At 39.2% G+C, this 23,205-nt stretch overlaps 2 protein-coding genes across 11 annotated transcripts in view; both read left to right on the top strand.

Annotated features, from left to right (window-relative positions):
• Positions 1–4,985: 4,985 nt before the first annotated feature.
• On the top strand, positions 4,986–7,829 carry spartin. 3 transcript variants are annotated; one of them, XM_015171990.3, is made up of 4 exons: positions 4,986–5,148; positions 5,205–5,380; positions 5,839–7,331; positions 7,388–7,829. In XM_015171990.3, the coding sequence occupies exons 3-4, from the start codon at positions 5,851–5,853 to the stop codon at positions 7,617–7,619; spliced, it is 1,713 nt and encodes a 570-aa protein (XP_015027476.1). In that variant the 5' UTR covers positions 4,986–5,148; positions 5,205–5,380; positions 5,839–5,850; the 3' UTR covers positions 7,620–7,829. The 3 variants fall into 3 exon arrangements, with proteins under 3 accessions (XP_015027476.1, XP_015027477.1, XP_002053544.2); XM_015171991.3 differs by having other exon boundaries at positions 4,989–5,148; positions 5,205–5,376; XM_002053508.4 differs by lacking the exons at positions 4,986–5,148; positions 5,205–5,380 and adding an exon at positions 5,443–5,576.
• A 433-nt stretch (positions 7,830–8,262) lies between these two features.
• Positions 8,263–23,205, top strand: part of smash (smallish) — a 75,052-nt gene continuing 60,109 nt past the window's right edge. For 7 of the 8 annotated variants that reach the window (XM_070207532.1, XM_070207531.1, XM_070207529.1 and 4 more), the window contains exons 1-2: positions 8,263–8,394; positions 9,075–9,265. The gene's annotated coding sequence lies outside the window, so the exon portion shown is untranslated. The remainder of the gene's footprint in view (positions 8,395–9,074; positions 9,266–23,205) is intronic. The other variant, XM_032437111.2, reaches the window with a different exon arrangement.

The raw sequence follows: 23,205 nt of genomic DNA, 5'->3' as shown, positions 1-23,205 counted from the left end.
CCCTAGAAGGAAGCGCCTCGCCCTGGCTTTCTCAAATATGCTATACTGGAATGAACTGGCAAAATTTTAAGGAATTGTTTTTGCAACGTTTCGTGGGAATGGAAACATCGGCGGCAACTTTAATGAACATTTTTAATGGCCGACCGAATGATGGCGAATGCCTCTCCGTATATGCGAGCCGTCTTGTGACGTCACTTTTATCCAAATGGAAGACAGCGAACATGGAGGAAATTGCAGTCTCAGTTGTTTTGGCACATACATCGAAAATCGACAAAAGTCTGCAACGTATGTTATATACGACTAATATTAAAAGTCAAGACGAGATGCAACAGCATCTGAAGGCCTATGCTTATGGAAGGTCAAATGGAGGTCTACAGCCAAATATCCCAATGGAACCAGATCGCAAGAGATCGAAAACATATGGCATTAAATGTCATCATTGTGGAAACCTCGGACACAAAATGGTCGAATGTCGCAAGAGGAAGTATGAAGAAGGCAACGTGTCAAAAAACTCAGCATTACCTAAAGTTCGATCTGCCGTTACCTGCTTCAAATGTGGCGATGCTGGCCACATTGCGTCTTCATGTACGAAAGGAGTTTCTACGAGCGGTGTTGGATCACATGACAAGCGTATAAACATCTGTTGTGTGTCCGAGCCAAAAGGAATCCTGCGTCAATCTGGTGAGCTCGTTCCATTTTGTTTTGACTCTGGAGCGGAATGTACGCTCATCAGAGAGAGTTGTGCCGAGAAATTTTCCGGAAAAAGAATTAATAATTTGATAGTTTTGAGGGGTATTGGAGAAAATCCTGTGTATAGCACTATGCAAATCTTGGCTACTGTTAAAATTGATCAGTACTCCTTAGAAATATTATTTCATGTAATAATGGATAAGTTTTTAAAATACGATGTATTGATAGGCCGTGATATACTCGGATTAGGCTTTGGAGTCTCCATCGAGGCCGACAAATTTGAAATGTACAAAACCAAAACTATTGATGTACTAATAAAAGTGCCAGATATAAGTTACGTAGAGCATCTGAATAACGATAGAGCATTAAGCAACACTGATAAGAATCGTCTGCTAGAATTATTGCAAAACTATGCTGATAAATTTATTGAGGGTATTCCTCAAACGCGAGTGACTACGGGTGAACTTGAAATCCGCCTGCTTGACCCAAATAAAACTGTACAAAGGCGTCCGTATAGGTTAAGCATAGAAGAAAAAGAAGTCGTGCGAAATAAAGTAAAAGAATTGTTAGACGCAAACGTTATACGTCCTAGTTGCTCTCCATTTGCAAGCCCAATGCTGATGGTAAGAAAGAAAAATGGAACCGATCGACTATGTGTCGATTATCGGGAACTGAATGCTAATACGGTCGCTGACAAATATCCGCTGCCTTTGATTTCTGATCAAATTAATAGACTGAGTGAAGGCAAATATTTCTCCAGTTTAGACATGGCAAGTGGTTTTTACCAAGTTCCAATACACCCAGACTCTATCGAGCGCACTGCTTTTGTCACGCCAGAAGGACAGTATGAATTTTTGGCCATGCCTTTTGGATTAAAAAATGCTTCCTCGATTTTCCAGCGAGCAATCGTGAGAGCATTGGGTGATTTGGCTCAAACGTATGCCATCGTCTATATAGATGACGTGTTAATTCTAGCGAAGACAAAGGAAGAGGCACTTGAAAGGCTACAAACGGTCTTGGAAAACTTGTCTAGAGCTGGATTCTCATTTAACATTACAAAATGCTCGTTCTTGAAAACAAGCATAGAATATTTAGGATACTTGGTTGAAGCGGGTCAAATTCGACCAAATCCACGCAAGATACAAGCGTTGGCCGAATTGCCGTCACCGCAGTCAGTAACGCAGGTGCGACAATTCATAGGCCTAGCCTCGTATTTTAGGCAATTCGTACCAAAATTTTCTGAGCAGATGAAAGCTTTATATAATCTCACCTCCAAGAATAATAAATTTGTCTGGAAGCCGGAATATGAGGAAATTCGTCAAAAAATCGTATCAATTTTGACTAATGACTCCGTTTTGACAATTTTCGATCCACTAAAGCCAATTGAATTACATACAGACGCAAGTTCTATTGGATATGGTGCTATTTTAATGCACAAGATAGAAAATAGACCCAGAGTCATTGAATATTACAGCAAATGTACGACAATGGCTGAAGCAAAATATCATTCATACGAGCTTGAGACCCTCGCAGTTTACAACGCAGTAAGACACTTCCGCCATTATTTACATGGTCAAAAATTTATTGTGCATACAGATTGCAACTCCCTGAAAGCAAGTATCAAAAAAATTAACCTTACCCCAAGGGTACATAGATGGTGGGCATATCTGCAATCATTTGATTTCAGCATTGAATACAGGAAGGGAGAACGCATGTTACATGCTGATTTTTTCTCGCGCAATCCGTTGCCTACTGATTATAAATCCTCAGCGAAAACGGTTGAAATGCACATAAACCTAGCTGAGATAACCGACGATTGGCTTCTAGCCGAACAGCAACGAGATTCTGACATTGCTTCCATAACCTTAAAATTGCGAAACCATAAGATGGGAGAAGCTATCTCAGCGTCGTACGAATTGAGAGCAGGAGTATTATATCGAAGGATTCAAAGAAATGGCAGCACAAAATGTTTGCCTGTAATACCTAGAGCCTTTAGATGGTCAGTCATTAACAATGTTCACGAAGCCATAATGCATTTAGGGTGGAAGAAAACTCTAGACAAAATGTATGCCAACTACTGGTTCGAGAGGATGTCTAAGTATGTGAAAAAGTTTGTAGAAAATTGCATTACCTGTAGAGTGTCAAAACCACCATCTGGTAAGCCACAAATAGAAATGCACCCGATTCCTAAAGATGACATACCCTGGCACACTGTGCATATTGATATAACCGGAAAATTAAGTGGCAAAAACGACTTAAAAGAGTACATCATAGTTCAAGTTGATGCATTCACAAAATTTGTTCACCTTCAACATACGCTGAACCTTAATACGGAAAACTGCATTAAGGCAGTCAAAGAAACTGTTGCACTATTCGGAGTGCCGGCACGCATCATAGCTGATCAGGGTAGATGTTTTGCTAGCACAAGGTTTAGGGAATTTTGTTCTTCGCAGAAGATAGGTTTACACCTGATTGCGACGGGCGCCAGTCGAGCAAACGGCCAAGTAGAGCGTGTCATGAGCACCTTGAAGAGCATGCTCACAGCGGTTGAGAGTAGTCAGCGATCCTGGCAAGACGCTTTAAAAGACATACAGCTGGCAATAAATTGCACGACAAATCGTGTAACGAAATATAGTCCGTTAGAATTGCTAATCGGTAAAGAGGCAAGGCCGTTAGGAATGATAACAATATCAGATGAAAAAACAATTGATAAAGATTTAATAAGAGCACAAGCGAAAGATAACATGGTGAATAACGCTAAATATGATAAGGCTAGGTTTGATAAAAATAAAGCAAAAATTGTAAAATATAAGCTTGGTGATCATGTCCTACTCAAGAGGGAAGAACGAAATCAAACGAAGTTAGATCCCAAGTTTAAGGGACCTTTTGAGATAATCGAAATACTTGATGGAGACAGATATTTATTAAAGTCATTGACGAGTAAGCGCACGTTTAAGTATGCACATGAGTATTTGCGAGCTTTTCCAAGCAACAATGTATCGGAGGAGTTGATAGATTTGAGAGATGATGAGTGTGACAATGTTGAGGACATTGCTCAAGACACTGTGGCACTAAGAGAGAGTGCGGTTGGGCTCATACACGATGGCTAAGACCGCACCATAATACTCACGCCGTGCACAAGTGCTCGATCATGGCGTGCTGAAGCGGGTGATATTATGGCGGGGGTCAGAGGTTGAAAGACCTGTATGGATCCGCTCCATGTTATCGTTGCTGGGCAGCAAGAGCCTATAGACGTGTGATGACAGAACAACAACAAAAAAAAAAAAAAAAAAAAATAAAAAAAAAAAATAAAACCTACAATGACCGATGATACTGCTGTTTGTAAAGCTATTCTTAAAGTAAAGTAATGACTAATAAATTTTACCCAACAATTTTGACTATGGCATGATCTAAGCGAAATGTACACACGAGGACGTGTGAAATGTCAGGAAGGCCGTGTCGTGTATCCAATAAATTATTGTGAGTATTATTTTGAATGCTAACGATTAAGTGTTAGTAAGAATCAGAGAATTTGACAGAAGGTACTGCTATTTAACATAACTGTCCTACTTGTATTAGGGTTGCTACTGAAAGCATGGTGTGAGACAAAAAAGATAGTCTCTGCCGAGCATGGCCCGAGTGTGTTGTATAACGTCCAGTTTGCTATAGTGTTGAATGTTCACTAACAGTACTAAAAGTCAGAGAAGAATATAGAATGACAAGAGCATGAGTAGTATGCTCGAGGACGATGAAAATTATTCATTTCTAAAAGTGGAAGTCATAGAGAACAGACGTGCTCGCTCCTAAAAATATAATTATTTTGTGACTATAACGACACTCGGGACTTGCTGTGCTGCCAGTATGCCTAATTGCAAAGAAAGTGATTTCTCTGTTCCGACATATATATATATATATACATATATTTATACGGCCATCTCCTTTCGCCAGCCCATGCCCCCTTAAAAGCATGTGAATGTAATCCGAAACGAACGAAATGTGTAAAATGTAACATTTAAAACTGTATTTTAAAAATAATAAAACAAAAAACGAAAGAAAAGTATTTGAAATATAATTTAAATGATTCCAATTGTTAAAACTTTTAAAAATTCAAATTCCAGAGTTTTAAGTTGGGCCCTTTGCAAGAAAATTAATTTTAATCAGACTTACATTTCAATTTCTCGAATTGGAATTCAACTTGTACAGCTTCGTTCGGCAAAGTTTTATGCTACGGTACGACAGACTGTCATACGTTGTACGACCGCTTGCTGTACAGCATGCTGGAACGTGTAACAGCTGTTGCGGCAGCAGCAACAACACGAATCAAAACACAAACAGAAACGCAAACGCAAGCGCTGCACGGAACATTCGATTTTTTGTTCTCGAACTTCTTATTCGTACATAACGATGTCATTAGCACAACCGATTGGGAAATATAATAGCAGCATACGCATAGATAAGGTGAGCAATACAAATTGCGAAATCAAAATACAAGATACGTGTCTCAATATTTTTAGCTCAAGAATTGTTGACATAGCCAAGTGCAAAGTCTGCGAAGACCGCAAAACAACACGGCGATTAGTCAGCATCCGTCTACTCTCAGTTTCTCTCTCAATCTCTTGCGCTCTCTCTCTCTGTCTCTCTGTGTAGAGAGCAAACAGGACGTGATTAAAGTACATATACATCTATGTAAGTAAGTTGAGTTCAACAAGTGCGTCAAAGTGGTGAGGGGGGGGGCATAATGCAATTTGTGTACGTCAGACAAATTGGCAAACATTCAGCTTTGTCAACTTGTGACGCATTCAAATCCCTTTTAGCTATTTGCATTAGCTCAGTTTTAGTTTGTAATTCGCACAGCATCCAACATGGCGCGCGAGCTCTGTCAAGAAGTTGGTTAAAAATGCATGCAAGTACAGTGGTCTTTCGATAGTTCAGATGTTGTAAAAATTCCGATTTCCGAAAGTTATTTATACGTTATCTTTGGTGTGCCGAATATTGGATACCCTTGCGAACATATGACACAGCTGAAATACATTTCCCTGCAAAATTCGGCTTCTGCGAACAGTTTGGATTATCGAGCGACCACTGTACAAACGCCTTAGCCATAGTTTCAATTTGTTTGTGTTAATTACTAAAGTTGATTAACTGCAGTTTCTCAGCGTCATGTCAACGGAGACGGAATTCCTGGAGGCCTACGAGCGCATCAAGCTCTCCTACAAGGCGGCCATGGCGCAGGTGGAGCAAGCCATAGGTTACGAGGAGGCCGAGTCTGCGGAGGCGGCCCTGGCCGCCTATGTGCAGGCGCTGCACATGATTGAGGAGACGTTCGCCATACCCGTCGGCCTGCCGGATGAGATCGATGTGGTGCAGACGCAGTGGAACGATGCCTGTGCGATAATACAAAAGTTGAAGAGCGCCAAGACGGAGATCAGCTATCGCCTGAAAGTGCTGCGCGACAAGCAGTCGCCCATTGATAAGGACGCGATGGAGGCGCAGGAGGCGGAACAGCCAGATGGGCAGTCGCCGAGCAAGTGTGGCCAATGCCGACCACTGCTCGCAGAGAATCCCAATACATTCTACGATATTGCAAATGCCACTGGCAGACCGAAGACCTATAAGGAACTAGCCGCTGGGCTGCGTGAACTGCTGGCCTGTCGAGATGCGCAAGCACAGCTGGATGAGCTCTTCCAGGCGCAGGTGAAACTGTACAGAATCGAGGCTAGTGGCCAGGTGGTCACGCTGACAGGCAGCACCAAAATGTCACTGATTATGTGCACCGTGGGCGGCAAATGGAAATATTTGAATGGCATTTACTTTATACAGTGTGATATGCCGCAGCCGGAACAGTCCGCAGAGGTGGGCATGCCGATCTGGCTATATCCACTCATACCCAATGTATCCAATTGCTATCGCACCGAGTACGGCGCCTTCATTTTGCCGGACATGGAATCAGCGCAGCCGGGCAATGCCTTTGGCATTATGCTGGTGCGGTCACAGCGTCCGCTCAGCACGAGCGCCGGCGAGACGGAGGAGGAGCAAATGGCCGATTTGCAGCAGTTCTTTTTGGATCTGCTCGAGGCCGTGCTGGCGGACACTGTGGAGCAACTGCAATCGCCGCACACACGACGTGCTGAGGCACAGCCTGAGCAGGCAACCAGCTCGGAGCAGGTGTCCAAGCACATTGTGTGCGCAGCGGATTTCATAGCGCGCAATCTGGTCAAAGGCGCCGAGAAAACCGGTGGACTCATGATGAAAACTACGCCATATCTAATATCCAAAATGACACCAGCTGCACCCGACGGCCAGACTCAAGTTCCCAGCTCGGTGCAGACGGGCGTCGAGGTGGCGCAAAAGGTGACGCACGCGGCGGCCGGCATGACCGGCTGGATAGCCGGCAAGGTGGGCACAGCCGCCATGGCAGTGGGCGGCTATCTGGCACCACATGTCCAGAGCCAGGGCTCACGACTGTTGCAGAAGGGCTTCGGCTATGACAGCAGTCAGGCCAGTAGCGCCATGGAAGGCGCCATGACAATTGCCGCCGGCGCCGTGGAGGGTTTCTCCACGGTGTTCGATGGCCTCGAAACATCGGCCAAAATATTGGGCAACAGCCTGAGCGAAAATTCCGTCAAAATAATTGAGCACAAGTAAATTATGGCATACGCTTCCAAATGATCCTTTATTAATGGAGATTTTCTTATAGGTACGGCGCCTCCGCTGGCAATTTGGCTTGCGGCACATTTGATACGGTGGGAAATGCCTTTATCATTAGCCAAAATGTCAACTATATAACGCCAAAGGGTCTGGCCAAGAAGTTGGTAAAAAAAACGGGCGAAGCGGTTATCGTCGATTATAAACGTGATTTGCGTAAACCGGAATCTCAATATATAAGTGCGGGCGCTTTGTATCCTGATTTGCGTGCACTCAAGGAATAATAGACTAGTGCACTGAAGCAGATCATATTGTTTATATACTACTATAAGACTTTCCATTTAATTCATTGATATTATTCTGCAATCTCTGCTAGTACACCTACGTTTTTATATTGTTACGATATCCAAAGAATTTGTTGATATTTATGAGTAATCTCTGCTAGAGCACATAGCTTATTACATAATGCGCATAGTTAAAACATTATTAACAAAATAAATAATTATAAAATAAAGAGCATTGAATATTGGTTGCCTTAAATTAAGCGCCTAGTTTTATAGCAGCCAGCTGCACTATGTTATCTAACAGACTGAGCTACAGTTCCTTTTGAGTATAACATCAGTTTGTAACATAACATCCACAAAAATTTGTTAACCGTATGGAATGTTATAACGTTTTCCATACAATGTACGCGTTTCGCGTGCGACTTAATTTTATTGTTAGTTCACTACTAAAAAGTGTTTGGTTTAAACAAATTATTATTATTATTATAGCTCCTTTCATATATATATGTCTCTTATTAGTAACGGCCGTTTTCGACTGTTAATAACAGCCTGGAAAATGTTACTGTTAAATGAACAGAAAATGTTAATGTTATTTGGCTGTTATGCTACCGGTTAACAGCAATATGTTGCTGGTTTGTTATTGTAAAATTGATTGTTGGAGCGTGCGGTCGGGTCCGTCGGTAGTGCGGTTTGCGAAGTTTCTTAAAAAAGTGATCCAATTTTGGAAATTGTTGAAACACAACAACAATTTAAAAATGTGTCTATGAATATAAATGTAAGAAGCAGAGGCATCATGTTTTTTTGAAGTATTAATAAAGCCCGTCTCTTACTTTTTCCGGAAAACTCGCACCATTGCAATAGAAATTGTTGCTTATTGTTTTTAACGTGCTTCTTATTAAAAACACATAATTATTTTATACTGAGTTATGGAATATATTTAGCGCGCCGCGTTCACCTGATGTGTCTGCGTTGAGTGTGTGAGTTTGTCTCTGTATGGGTGAGTGCGTGCGTGAATGGGTGTGTGTGTGTGTGTGTGCGTGTGTATATTCAAGAGTTCCGTTTTATTTTCATTTTACGCTTTATGTCGGTGCAATTTTACACGTCTGAAATCAAAACGTTGCCCATTTCAAGTGAATAATAATACAAATTCGTAGCAATTGTTGCATTTGCAGTGCGCTTCTTAGGTTCCATAGCCCGCTCGCTCACATCTAATACCAGTTTAGAAAAACAACAATAACAGCAGCAACAACAACCAGCAACAGCCATAAACGGTCAACAACAACAGTTCTAATCGCACACACACACACACAGGCACACGTGCACACAAACACGGCTAAAACGTGTTTGTTTGTGTTCCACTGAGTTCACTGCTGCTGCTCGCTGTGTGTGTGTGTGTGTATGTGTGTGTGCTGTGTGCATGTACATATTTCCTAATATATCCCATTTTGTACATAGAGCGCGAACAACAACAATACAGACCGAGTGTTGAAAAATGTTCAATTTATTTATTTAATAATCTCACACACAACAAAATCGAATTGGATGAAAAATAAAATAAAAAAACAAAAAACAAAACAACTGCCGCAGTATCTCCGCATCAACAACAAAAACAACTTTGACGATCGCTAAATTTTGATATTTGCATGGTGAGTGCTGCAAAAAAGTTTTTTTTTTTTTTCTTAATATGCCCGTCGTACCGTGTGTGGGATTTATTATCTCTTCTTCCACTGCGTACACACGGCAGATTCAGCGCGGCAGGCAGCTTTTCTAATTCCTATTCTTTTCTTCCAATATTGTTGCTATTTATAGGTGCAACTATAGCAGCAGCATATGAGTACAATAAGAATTCCCAGTGATAGGACCCCTAATAGCACGTCTTCTTCTTTCTGTTCGACTGGCGGTGCGGTCGTGTTTGAGCACTCGGTTGCCAAAATGTTCATAGTTCCGTTATTTGCACAGTTTTTGTTGTTTTATCTGTTCCGTTTGTTGCGCTTTTTGCGTTTTTTGTATGTATTTCTATATCGTTCTATATTTGACAAGTGCCGGCGCTTATTTTGTTTTTTGTATAGTTTTTGTTTTCATCTCACTTTTGTATTACAAATCATTTTCACTTTGGCTGCGAACAGCCCCTTCGTAGTTGCCCCCCCCCCCCCTACCCCATCGTGAGTAATAAAATTTTGGCGCTTGAGCATTTATTTTTACTATCAATATCAAAATTGGCGTTGCCAACAGGTTTTTGATAGTTTGTTTGTTTGTTTTTTTGTCCAATAAGGTAAAAAATGGCAAATTATAATCGAACGATGAAGACAAAATGCATCATTGGAAAGTTGATTTGATTGCAATTGCGGAATGCAGCTGCGGCAGGGTTGCCGCCTAGTTGTTCGACAGGGCGACGCAATTTTTTTTTATTTATTTCTTCTGTTTTTTTTTTTATTTGCTAAAAACACAACTTGTCTTATATTACAAGCGATTGCTTCATGCTTCATTTGGCTTTGGAGCGGGCAACTTTCGCAGCGCTGTCAATAATAACGACAATAATTCGAAGGGCGTCGATCTACGGAGAAAGGCACTTGGAGAGGTCTAGGGTTACACCCACATGTAATCAAACACAGTTCAGTTTATAGGCGACCCTAACGAAACGCAATAAAAATGCTGTCAAACAGCTTTTGCTGTACAGGCGCTTTTCGAAAATTCTTTAATATTTGGTTTAATACGAGAATAATTAAATATTTATACGCGATTTTAGCTTAATGGCATTGAGCATCTGTAAATGTAAATGAATGTCGTCTCGTGCTTGGATACCCCAACTATTTTTTTCTTCAAGCAGTTAGTTTGGCATCTTGCGACTCATTCTAAACATTTTGACGTCTCGTGCTAGGACTTCACAGCAATTCACCAAAAAAGTAAACTTTTTGTACAATTAGTTAGCCAGTCTTGGTGTTTTGTTACTTGAGTTCTTTCAATTAGTTTTGTGGTACCTTTTTATTTTGTGTTTTGTGCTCCACCCACAACAACAATAATAAATCGCTCCGCGTGCAGTTGACAGCTGACAGTTGGCAACGTTGTTGTTGTTGTAACTTTTAACAATTGGCAACGCTGCCTCGAGACGTTTCTCTTCAGTGTGTGTGTGTGTGTGTGTGTGGGAGAGAAGGGGTCGTGTATGGTGGCCACCGCATTACACAATTATCCAAAGCATTTCCCAAAGCAAAACATTTTTCCGCCACACATGGAAATCAATTCAGTTTTTGTTTGTGTTTTTCCTACCCCTTGCTCTCAACGTCTTCGCGCGCTCTGTTGTTGTTTTTAGCCAGCGGCATTTGTTGCTTTTTTTTTTCCCCGTTGACTCTGTTTTGTTTATATATTTTTTTTCCCATCTTTATATTTTTGCGCGCGCCCCGTGCGTCAATTTATGTGTAGTTCGTTTCGCTGCCGAGGCGGAAGCCGCTTCTTAATGATAAAAAAAATAATAATAGTTACGCTCCCATGTAGTGCAGTGTACTGGCAGCAGCAGCTGGAAAAGGGTGGCCCGTTGGCGACTACCAAAGTTATGTAGCAATTGCAGTTGGTACGTGAAATTTTGGCGCTGCTTACCCCCTCCCATGCCCTGATCTACTCGCTGCAGCTGCCGCGAGTCCGATTGCTGCGCCGCAAACTTGTTTGCCTCATAATTTCCAAAATTGCAATTTTCCATTTTTTTTATGGCCATTTTGACTTGGCCGAAAGTGTTTGCAATGCCTGTTGGGGCCTGCTTTTGGCCAACTAGACAACCTGAGGTAATCAGAATTACATATGTATGTATGTATGTATATATACACACACACACACCCTCTTGACAAGAAACTTTTCAGTTTCGTTTGGTGTGTACACATTTTCCCATTAAAAGCAAAAACAATTAAAACCGCGGCGTTGCCAGCTGCAAAATATTGTGTTGTAATTGAAAGTGCAACGGTTATCAGAGCTGATAAAGTTGCCAATCGAATAGCATAAAAACTTTTGAAAAATGTATTTGAGCAGACTTTAAAGTATATTCTGGCTACTAATCAGAATGTACACACAAAATTTAATAATACATACAAAATAATAAGTTATTGTAAAGATTTGTTATTCATTCGTATAAGAAAATAGGCAATTAATAGGGTATTTCACACACGTGCAACATTTTCTCAAAACCTATAATTATCGATTTGTAACTTAGGCGCATAAAGCATATATCGATTGTATTCAAAGATTCACTTATGTTCATGTTCTTTTGATAGCCACGTTTTTAATTCCCATTAAATGCAGCCTAAGCACAAATCTATTAATTAATACGACAAACAATCGATAAATATAAAAGTCGCTGCTGCTGCAGTTTTCCCAGGGCAGCTAATCGTGCTTTAATGATAAGCAAAGAGACCAGATAAGACCCAGCATTTTAATTATAGAGTAAAAAACCCATAAGCCAACTAATAAGCTGCTCTGCCAGACGCCGGTAGCGCCCCAAGTCGATAGGAAATGATGGCCCAGACCCAAAAGTGAACCAAATTGTGAGCGCATTAAATCAAACAACACAAATCCTAATGACAGACCATGGCCAGGTGACAGAGATAGCTTGCATCTCGCTCACACTCTCGCAATAAGCCCAGTTAAGAGCGTAGTAAAAAGAAATCACCCCCTGCGGCATTTCCGTTCATGTTTTTCATTCAGACAAAATAATAACAACAACAGCTAGCCGAGCCGAAGCGAGGGCGAGATTCGAGTTTCGAGACTTGAAACTAATCCCAAGCAAGTGCATTTTCATTTTCCAGTCTGCCAGAGAGTTTTTCGTCGTCTGCATGTGCGTGTGAAAAATGGAAAATGCCTCGCATAACAGGTAAGCTAATAAGCGACTCGACTGCGACTGCGACTGCGACAACGAGTTGCGGCGCAGTCGAAACAAAAGCATTTCACTAAATAGTCGGCATTGTTTTGGTACCTGTTGGGATGGCGACTATGTCGGCAACACAGCAAAAGTACAAAAACAAAAACTCCAAGCCAGGCTGCTTTACTCAAAAGTGCATGACTTGGAAATACCCTTGGAAACTAGGAATATTGAGAGCGAAAGATATCCAAGAACGAGAAAAATATAATTGCGTATGCTGTAAGAGAAACAACATGGCAAATGGTATCTAGTTCTTATACTCTCCTTATTAATAATCGATAATTATCGATTTTGACACAAATGTTGAAATTATCGAAAAAATAAATAAGCCCGATGATATAGAATAACTTATATTCCAATTTCTAACACTCTCTGCAATGAAGATTTGTCCTGTTGAGTACATAAAGACGCAGAGGTTTTAGTTCATTCCACCCTCTTAAAGCTAGAATGTTACAGGGTATAAAAACAAAAACCGAAAAACAATTCGTTTCACGCTACCGCCTGGCTCTTGGCCGGGACCAGGAATCGCCGAACACAACCTGTCGAGGGGTTCGGTTCCTATGCCACCTGACAATGAACATATATATCTTTTTTTTTTTTCTGTACAATAATTGCACAAGTGTCACTTGGCCACAGGTAGCTACCAGCTGGCAACTAGTGTCTATAGACTATATGTATACACATATATGTACATATCTGGGTGGTAATTTCATTACGATTTGTCACAGCTGGACAAAGAGGGGAGAGCTAGTTTTTATGGCCGAGCTGAATGGAACTTGGAATAAAACGTTAAGTGCCCATCATGGGCGGTTCTTTTCGTTTTGTTGTTCATTATTTAACTATCTATGGGAATTATGACTAGGCAAAAATATATAAATTGAAAAAATGAAAACGTTTTTCGGCTTTATAAATTCTCATAAGAAATGTTTACATTTAGATTATTATAAATGTAGATATATATTGTATGTATTTATCGTTTAAATTTATTTTGTTGTAAACAAAAAAATCTATTTATTCCCTGAAGCTGTAATTTACAACAATTTAGCAATATGCTTATCAGGGCAGAAACATTTTTCCCTTAGCGAATTGCAAGCAATTTTGTCTGAAATTTGTCTGTTGACCTAGCCCCAAGAGTGGGTGATAATTAATTATAAAATACATACAAACAGAAAACATTTCGTCTTTTTGTAGGAGCTGCAATGTGTTTGCGTACAAATGTTGACCGACATAAATCGACATAAACGGGTATAGATACAGATACATGTACTGTAACAGATACAGATACATTATGTACAAATATGTTACCAGCTAACAGAACCTGTTAAAGCAATGTTAAATGCACACCAGCTGTTGTCAGCCTTTTCTGCTTAATATGGGCGCGTCGGCTCCCGAAGGATAATAACGAGTGCAACGAAGTACACAGCTTATGACCTATAAAAAAATATATATATATATATATGTGTGTGTCCGAAGTATACCTTTATATATATAATTACATATACTACATATATATTGCTATATTGCACATACAGCCGTATGGTGCATATACAGCATCTCATTTTATATGCTCTCGAAATGGGTTAGCTGAAGTTTTGGCATGTAAATGGCTTTCAGTATGGCTTTTGTATCCTGCCCTAAAGCGTATCCTAACCACAGCCAGCTCCCACTTGACTCCCATTTGCGGTGCCTTATCAATTGTTGCACAGGCAGGAAAAGTCCTCGCTCAGTGTTTCTAGACAACTCAACGCGTCAAGTTGTGCGCCAGCGCATGTTACACAAATGCCTCGTAAAGTTTTTAATATTTAATGCGTAAGGCAAAGTTCATATTGAGGTTAAAGCTGTATGTTCGTGTGTGTGGTTAAGAAAGCCAAAGGTAGGGCGAAATAGGTTGTCCAGATGAAAGGTAAAGTAAGTGACAAATCATGCACGTGTGTAAGTGAGCGTGTTACAAAATGCTTTGATCGGAAACAGAGCTTAAAAGCGTGTGTTTTGTGGGTGTAATTTCCGAAGCAATGTTTTGGCGAACTTTAAAGGGATAAATGGCGCTATTGACCTTTTAATGAGCTTTTATAAAACAAAGTGTGCAATGGAGCTTGATAGCTTTCGTTGTGTGTGCGCCTTGTTTGGATGTAAGCTTGAAGAAACATGATCAGCACTTCGGCTAAAAAAGCTTCGTATTCAATATTATTATTAATGACAATTAAAAGATGTTTTAGTATACAGAGCCTGTAAAAGTTCTGTTAAAGAACGCCTAGATGTGTATTGGTGAGCTTTTTACAGATGCCTTGTGAAAAGCACGTTGTGCGAAGCAAAGCCTGACAGATTTCTCCATGCGTGTGCCCTGTAGATGTGACTTAAGATTTAATATGTCCTCGTCTTGAAAGGGCTTAAATGTTGAACGAGTTTATGGCCAGTCAAGCGTATCATAATTTAGTTAGCTTTTTAGTATTTACAGTACCACTATTTACTGCACTTACTGTGCTACAGTATAAACCCCTATCTCTCGTTAACTTAATTCTATATGTGTAACACGGTACGAGTTTAATTTACTGCCACTCTGTAAGCAAGAATCTCTCACAGCTCTCAGCTGCCTGATTTCCGTTCAAAGTATAACTGTGTTCGGTATTCGCACCTTGAAGTTGGTTCTTATCGTTGATATAATGAAACGCGATGCCGATGTCTTTCAGCTGGCCCATTTATGCAAATAGAACTCTGATTGCACCTACAGCTGCGCCTCAATTGATTTGAAGTGCCTGCAACGGCACATGAGTGTGTTATTATTTGATTAAAGTAAACAGTTGCAGATCGACGACAGTGTAGTATATATAGATATATATACATATATATACATACTATCAAGCTGGGCGCAACGTTTATCAGCAATTATCAGTCATATTTGTTTAGCGGCACAACGCCCTAAGCGCCCTCCAGGTGCTCTCTGTGGCTGAACTAAAAAAAAAAAACTGCATTTTTTATGTTTACTTTTTTGTAGCAATTAAGTCTCATGTTTACCTTTGCTCAAAGTGTTTTATTTGCCGAGTAAACATTGTTCGTACAATTAGAGCAAATGCTAAAAACGTAACGCTATGCAACACTGCAAAGTGCAGTTAAGTTGCACAAATGAAATTGGGCAACGTCGCAAATTGTAAAATCTCGGCACTGTCGTGCTAAGATTTGGGTTCCAATTCAAATTCTTTAATGGGAATGTTACAAAGGTGATTTACTAAAAATGGCTCGTGATTTAGTTGATGTTACCACATTTTGCCCAAGCCGAAATAAAAGTTAACAATTAAGGCCATATCACCTTGAAACCCACAAACCAAAACTAAAGTTTTTCTTTTGCTTAAATTGGTTGATTTTCGTTTTTCTATCAGATAACATTTCACAATCAATTTATTTATTTTTCAGTTTACCCATTTTCTTACGAGTGTGTGGAATTTAGAAAACACGTTAAAAATAATTTTGCACATTGTTTTGAATTTTGTCGTCTTGAGAGTTTCATCTATTTCCACTTTTGTTGGTGGATTATGCTACTTATGCATAAATTAATATACTCTGAAAAATTCAAATTTATAAGTGTCTGTGTAATAATGAATAATGATGAATTAACCAATCAGTCAGTCAGTTTAATCAGTTAAATATTTAAACGGTCTTTAGAAGTGAGTTAACCGAAATCGAGCCCTATCTAAAACTTCACGCTTAGCACAAGGCATATTGCAATCGGAAATTCTTGACATAAGTCTGTCTGCTTGTTATACATATTATAAATTTCGGTGCTTTACTAATGAGCGTTTAGTTTTGAGCATTCTGATAAGCGCTACCTATTAAATTGAATTAACACTTGGTTTTTTATTATATTTTTTGCTCGTTATCTGTCAGTGAATGTTGTGGAATTTGTTTATTTTCAAGCACTTTGGACTTAATTGATGAGCCTTTGTTCTTCAATTGAGAATTAGGTAATAGGCACTAAATGCAATTTACAATTTACAATTGCTGTGATCGATCTGTTTTTTATATTCTGTTCCACTGATATGCCTAATTAAGGCTTTGAGTTATTGCGCCAGCTTTTATTTTATTGCTGTAGCTGCTGCCGGTGTTAGCTGCTACGAAGGTCAACGGCGTCTCTGGGGTCACATGTCAATGTCGATTTATAGAAGGCGTTATAAACCAGATCTCGATGCCTGCAACCTTCGAGCTTTTTCCACTCTCAACTCTGGTCGACTTTATCACTACTGCTGCCCCCACATGCTGTCATGTTAATTAACGCATAATTTTCGAGCCTGTCCTACGGTATTCAATTCTCCACCTTTTTTTCTTTTCTTTTTTTTTTTGTTTTGTTTTTGATAAATGGGCTCGTATTACGCCTGGCCACATTGACCGATCTGTTAATAACACGAAAATAAAAACCAAAACCTTTGATCTCCGATTACCGATTACCGATTACATTGCTCAATTGACATTGTGCTTAAATGCATATCTAATTTCGATTGCCAGTTTTTAGCTGTGAACTATTTGTACAAATACTTAAAGGTTTGCTTTATCTTTTAATTAATCTATTAATTTTCAATAAAACTCAACTTCAATCGAACATTACTAATTTATTTATCAGCTGTCCGAATTGCACAGTACTTGCAAATAAACGATGAAAACCTCATCGCGATATTTTGCAACATTTTCTCCTCCTGTGAAAAGTTTCACTTTTATTTCTATGAAGCCAGTTTAAAGCAGCAACACGAAAGCCGCAACAGTAATAAATAAAATAAATGGCAGTTGAATTGTTTGCCCGTTTGTTGGATGCGCTTTGGAAATTGCAAGACCCACTCTTTATGCTGGCGTCTGCCATGGACATGCCCCACTCCCCCCTAACCCTGAATCACATCAGCCACAGTCGAATGGTGCAGTTAAAACGATGGAAGATCGGTTTTTGGTAGACCCCACGCTAATTGAAAGACTGTGCGTGCTCTTTCTTTTGTTTCTAACATATATATTGTTCCAGTGGAAATCAGTCAATGCGTGGGCACTGTAAATAGAGCAGGGAGAGTTGTAAAAATCAAAAAAGAAATTCAAAAATGTGGGTTAGGGTTCGCAAAAGTTAAAGAGCGCAAACGTTTGCTTAAGTTAAGGTAACTGTTCCAGTCTGAATAGGATATAAATAAAACGAATTGCAGATATAATATTTAGAAATATGAGAAAACATTTATTTATTTAATATCTTATTAACTAAACTATGTGTGCGTAAAATAAGAAAATAATATTTGTAAATATGATTAATGTTTATTCTAAAGTTCTTAGTTAAATGCGAGAGCTTCTTTTTACTGTTTATAACTTTTTTTTTATAATTGTTTATTGTATTGAGTAAAAAGTAGCATACATTTTTATTAAAACACAGTTTACCTAGGTGATATTTTGACAAGCCTGCTTGAAAGGCGGCTTTTTTGAAGAAGGCTGCAGCGTCACATAGGTAGACGTAAGGCTGTAAAGCATAAATTATTAATTATGAAAGAGACTATTATTGTTGCATTAAGTTTTTAGCTAAACTGGACGTAGTCCTCCGAATAGGCACAGGTTTCATCGTTTTCTCATAATATGATCTTCAGCATCTCGAAAATAAGAACTATTCCAAAACAATATGAACTATACTTCAAAGTTTTCCTCTTAAGCATTCCTTATTGATTTTTAGTTATTTGTTTCTCTCGGTTGTCTTTGTGAAATCCATTCCTTTACCTGCATGTGTGCACTTTTCAAATGCAATTTCACAAATGTCTCAGGGCATTTGGTATAAGAAAGGAAACCTGACAACCCTAAGCCAATGCCACAATCTCTCACACGTCAAGCACCACAAGCTATGCAAAAAAAAACAAAAAACCACACGCTCACACATTTCCTTCCTGGAAAACACACAGACACAAGACCCAAAGGGCAACGCTTTGGGAAACTTAAATGAAAATCGTGTTGAAGCGGAAAATGCACTCAGAGTGAGAGCAGAGCGCGCGGCACAAAGAAAAATGAAAAAAAAAAAAAACACAAGAAAAATCTAATAAAATGCGCATTATTGTGAATTCGTTATGGCCAACTCGTTGGAGAGTCTTTTTGGAGGAGAGTTGGCTGCAATTATGCAGCAACGATGCGGCGGCCTTCACCTCAGAGCCGATGACGATCGGGGCCAGTGTTGCAAACTGACAACAGATGGCTATGTGTGTGTGTGTGTGTGTCTGTGTGTGAGTGTGGAATTTGCGCAATTTGTGTAGTGACTTATGCGCATGCCCCACAACAACAACAACAACAACAGCAACGCGGGGCAACAAGTTTTGTGGCTGCAACGAAAATTGTTGCCTGCACTCGCAGCACAAAGTAAACAAAAGTTAGCCGCAGTTTGAGCTCCGATCCCCTGCAACCGCTCTTACCACATGTAAAAAGCCGGTTGTTTGTTATTAGTTGGACTCCCTGCACGCCGCTCAATACATTGTTGACCATATGCGTGTCTCTGCTGCTGCCCGCGCGTCTCTCTCTTTTTCTCTGCCTCTTTCTCTCCCTCTCTCCTGGCCATGTTGCGTTTGTTGGCCTTTTCTTGCTGAAAGTTCACTGCACCGCACGGTCTGCATCTCGCTGTCCAGTCCGTCGATCACAATCAGTTTACGCTTTGCACACTAAATTGAATGAACAGCCATTGATCAGCCCAGCCCCGCCCTAGCTGCGGCCCCTGTGCCATGGCCCTGTGCGCCTCAACTTGTTTGTCTGTCATTTCATATTGTTTGTTGATCTTTGTCTGCGTGTATTGATGTTGCCCAACACTGGCCCTAGGCATGACTCGGTTCGTTAACACGCCAACAGCTGGGCCCGGCTAATAGCCAATTTCCGCTTTGGTCAACTATGCAGCTTGCTCTTAATATATAACTAAAAGTTACCCATAGACTTCTCTCTTATCATTTTGACATTCGCTGATAACATATTTTGCGGAACTGAGCAACGCCTGGAACTTGACATTCTTAACGTTTCGGCCGATAAGTTAACTTTACCTAACTAGATTGTCTAGGCCAATAAAGATGACTGGCCCTTGTTTTTATAGATCCATCCAGAAATGGAAAATTTATATGAAAATATTATTTATTTATGGGCTATGCATATCTTGAATCTATGAGAATGTAGCTTCGATACTAGGAGCATCAGCTATTTTTCTATCTTTAGATAAAACGTGGATCGAGAACTGAAATGATACTTAAATGTTTTAAATGTTAGGGAATTTCAGAATGTAAAGTCGAAACAATAAAATTTGTGTTTTAAGACTTGAGTCTTACCTATGATTGTCAAAGTTAACAGACGGCTTGCCTACTTTGCCAATTAGTAACATGCATAAATAAGAAAAGTGACTTGAAAATACTTATTCAAAGCCCAAAAAGCATAAACTAATTGTAAAGCGCAATAAACAACACTAATATGAAAGTTCCAATATGGACGATGAACTGCACTTGACATTTAATGATTTGTTGTTCTTGTTGTTGTTATTGTTACTGTTGTTGGCGGGTTGTTTAGTAGTGCTGCAGAGTTTGTTTGTCATAAATTTGTCAGAATGCGGAGTGTATATGTATATACACATATACCTATATGCTGGTTTATTTGGTTTTCGAGTGAGTTAATTTGGTTTTTCTCTTTTGCAGAGACGAACGAAACTTTCAAGCTGTCACATTGTGTTGTGTGACGTCTGCTTGTTGCTTGTTGTTTGTTTTTGTTGTTGTTGCTGTTTTTGTTTACTTTAAGCATAATTAGTAATACTGTCACGCAGTATTTTTCTTCCCCCGGATTCCATTCTTTGAGCTTTGTAATCGTTTCTTGAGCCGTTGATTTTGTGTTTCTTTTCAATTTGTATGCCCTGTCGCTGTTATTGTCAGGTCTTTGATTAACTTTTCATTTAGACACACACAAACACACACACACACATATATATATATTGTATGTAATATATATCTATTCGATACGAACATTCTATAGCGTATTCTTTGGTGCGTTGCATATTTCTGGTGAAATGTACGCGGGCTTTATGTATTTTTGATGAATGAAGAAAGTGGCCGAAACGCAGCCGCGTGACCATATGCCCATAATGCCATAAAGACTTTGCCCCCACTATACTAAATTTGCCCCCCTCACACCCCTTTTAGACATAAGTTGAAGGTCTAGGCCTGGGCACACGTCTCATACGTGTCATTGAACAATTTAACTGGGTTAGTAGTAGAAAGTTGTGACAATGTTGTGCCAGTGTGTGTTTACTTTTTGGCAATTACTGTGATTTACTGCTGTGGAAAGTGTTCTGAGTGTCGAGATGCGTGAACAGCTGTTTGGAGTTTGTTTCGTTCAAGTGCTGCGTCATGCTCTTTGTTTGTTCTCGATAGCAATTATTGATAAACGTTCTCATTGGTCAGTTTATTGTGAACACACTTGGAATCATTATAATTGCTTGCATGCCTATCCATTAAAGTTTAAATTTGCCTCAGATGCATAACATTTTCATTATCGATAATTGTTGCAGAACGTTCCCCCTCGTCACTTTATTGCCAAAACTACAATTTGAAGCAAATACATTATTTATGACAAATATATTTTATTTTATTTTTTATCAAAATGCAAACAAATTTAGTTCTATATCGATATGGTATGTCCTTTTGTTACTTAAGCTAATTTAACTATATTCCTTACAAAAATTATTAATTATTTTGAAACTATTGTCCTATCGCTTTGGCACACCATTAAATTCCCTGGTTATTTATGAACAACAACTACACACTCCGCCGTTAAAAATTCGTTGGGGGTTTTGGCAACTCAAATTTGCCATTCATGGCCCGCCTCGTTGATGTTTATGAGCAATTGAACAAATGATCCATTGGTTTTTCTGAAGAAAAAAAAAAACAGAAAGAAAAGACCCTTTGAGTTGAGTGTGGCAACGTTTGATGTTCAGATTAAGACCTAGAGACAATCATCATTTGGATGATGATGCTACTCTTCCATCTTGTGATTCGCATTTATTCTAAACAAAATTTTAATCACTTTGCTTTGCGTTAAATGTATTTTGGTGCCTTAATTGCAAAGTTATTAGCATTTATTGCGACGGCTGGCAATTGAAATAAATTGCACAAAACTCGTGAATCTTTGGCGCAGCTTTCCAGATAAGCGCCTTCGCGTGGCAATTGAGACCGTTTGTCGGTTTGTCGTTCCCAAAGATACAAGAGATTCAAAGTGATCCATCCGGACGCACTTCTTGCGCTTTGGCGCCATGCGGGCAATAAAATGTTTATTTTTGCACACCAAAAAGACGACGACGACGGCCAAGTTTCTTAATTGAAACAGCAAATGTGCGAGGCCCCAAATGCACAAACAAATGTCCAGAGTGTTAAATTCGGGACTGCTTGACTAGAATGATGCTCTGCTTATTCTAAAGGTTTATCTATCTTAACTAAACTTTGTGCCTTTTGCCCGTTAATCATAACATTTTTATGACATGCTGAGCTTATTAAAACTTATGCGGCAGCCGAAAATCAAATGTTATATATTGTTTTTCCTAACGCATATCATCAATATTAACTAAAAAATAAAAGGAAGGTATTTTACAGGAATCTTTTTATATAAGTTTGGAACAAAGTTCTTAAGATTTTAAGTAAAAACTTTGCCACCACAAACAAATGCCGAGAGTATTATATTCGGGAGTGTTTGACAAAAAGGATGCTCTGCTTCTTTTAAAGGTTTCTCTCTGCTCGGCACTAGAATTTATCTTCAATAACTTTTGTTTTTATTGCCGGTTAATCCTACAAAGTTCGGGACATGCTGAGGACATTAAAACTTTTGCGTATACCGACAATCAGATCTCTATTCCAACTAATTTAATATTATTTCGATAAATAACAAATATACACAAGCTAAATTTCTTGCTTTAAACAATTACAGTCACGATTTACTCAGAAAATGGATTATAATTAAAAATGAGAAGTAATTTAAGATTTTGAGTTTAAATCTAAACACTAATTCTAACATCTTATATTTTTAATAAATGGACACACGTTCAGCTTATTGTTTCGATTAAGAATATATATTCTTCTAGTATATTCCTCGAGTATACTATATAAATTATTTGACAGACTAAAATGTCAACTCATGCCTACATTTACCCAAACACCACGTCACCCTTTTTACGCAATTTTTAATGTGTACAGGGTATCAAAACTATTTTTCTTAAAAATAAAAGAAAAACTGTGCAAATTTGTCAAGAATTTGGCCAGCGGGTAAATGATGTATGTATCTACAGCCCCATCAATACAATAATAATTCGCATACAAAATGTGCCTCATCAATTTTAATTGCCGAGAACCTAACAACTTTTTCAATCATTATTAATTTGATCTTTTGTTGGTTTTATCACACTTGGCAGCAAATTCGTTATGCTCGTATTTCAATGCTCTGCCTGCATATTTCTTTTCTATAATTTTCGAGTGTTTTTACTTGGGCGTTTTGCTATTTATTATTTTTTTTTGAGCTGTCAAATCGAAAGAAAAAAAAAATAGCAACATTTGTGACTATTTTTATGCTGCTTGCTGCCTGGCTGAGGCTGAGGAATTTCACTTGGCTGAGAAAAAAAATAGATTTAAACATCGACTGCATTTGATGCAGCTCCTAAAACGTTGAGCGGGGGCGGGCTAGCGCCGA

The sequence above is a fragment of the Drosophila virilis genome, chromosome 2, assembly GCF_030788295.1.
Source record: "Drosophila virilis strain 15010-1051.87 chromosome 2, Dvir_AGI_RSII-ME, whole genome shotgun sequence".
Lineage (NCBI taxonomy): Eukaryota > Metazoa > Arthropoda > Insecta > Diptera > Drosophilidae > Drosophila > Drosophila virilis.
The sequence above is the reverse complement of the archived record's forward strand: the minus strand, read 5'-3'. Positions and strand labels throughout refer to the sequence as shown.

Bases quoted from the DNA above. Each gene is read 5' to 3' on its own strand.
- spartin (XM_002053508.4), top strand. From the start codon at position 5,553: ATGGCGCGCGAGCTCTGTCAAGAA. The intron at 5,577-5,838 runs GTTGGTTAAAAA...GATTAACTGCAG, and splicing joins CGCGCGAGCTCTGTCAAGAA to TTTCTCAGCGTCATGTCAAC. The intron at 7,332-7,387 runs GTAAATTATGGC...ATTTTCTTATAG, and splicing joins GTCAAAATAATTGAGCACAA to GTACGGCGCCTCCGCTGGCA.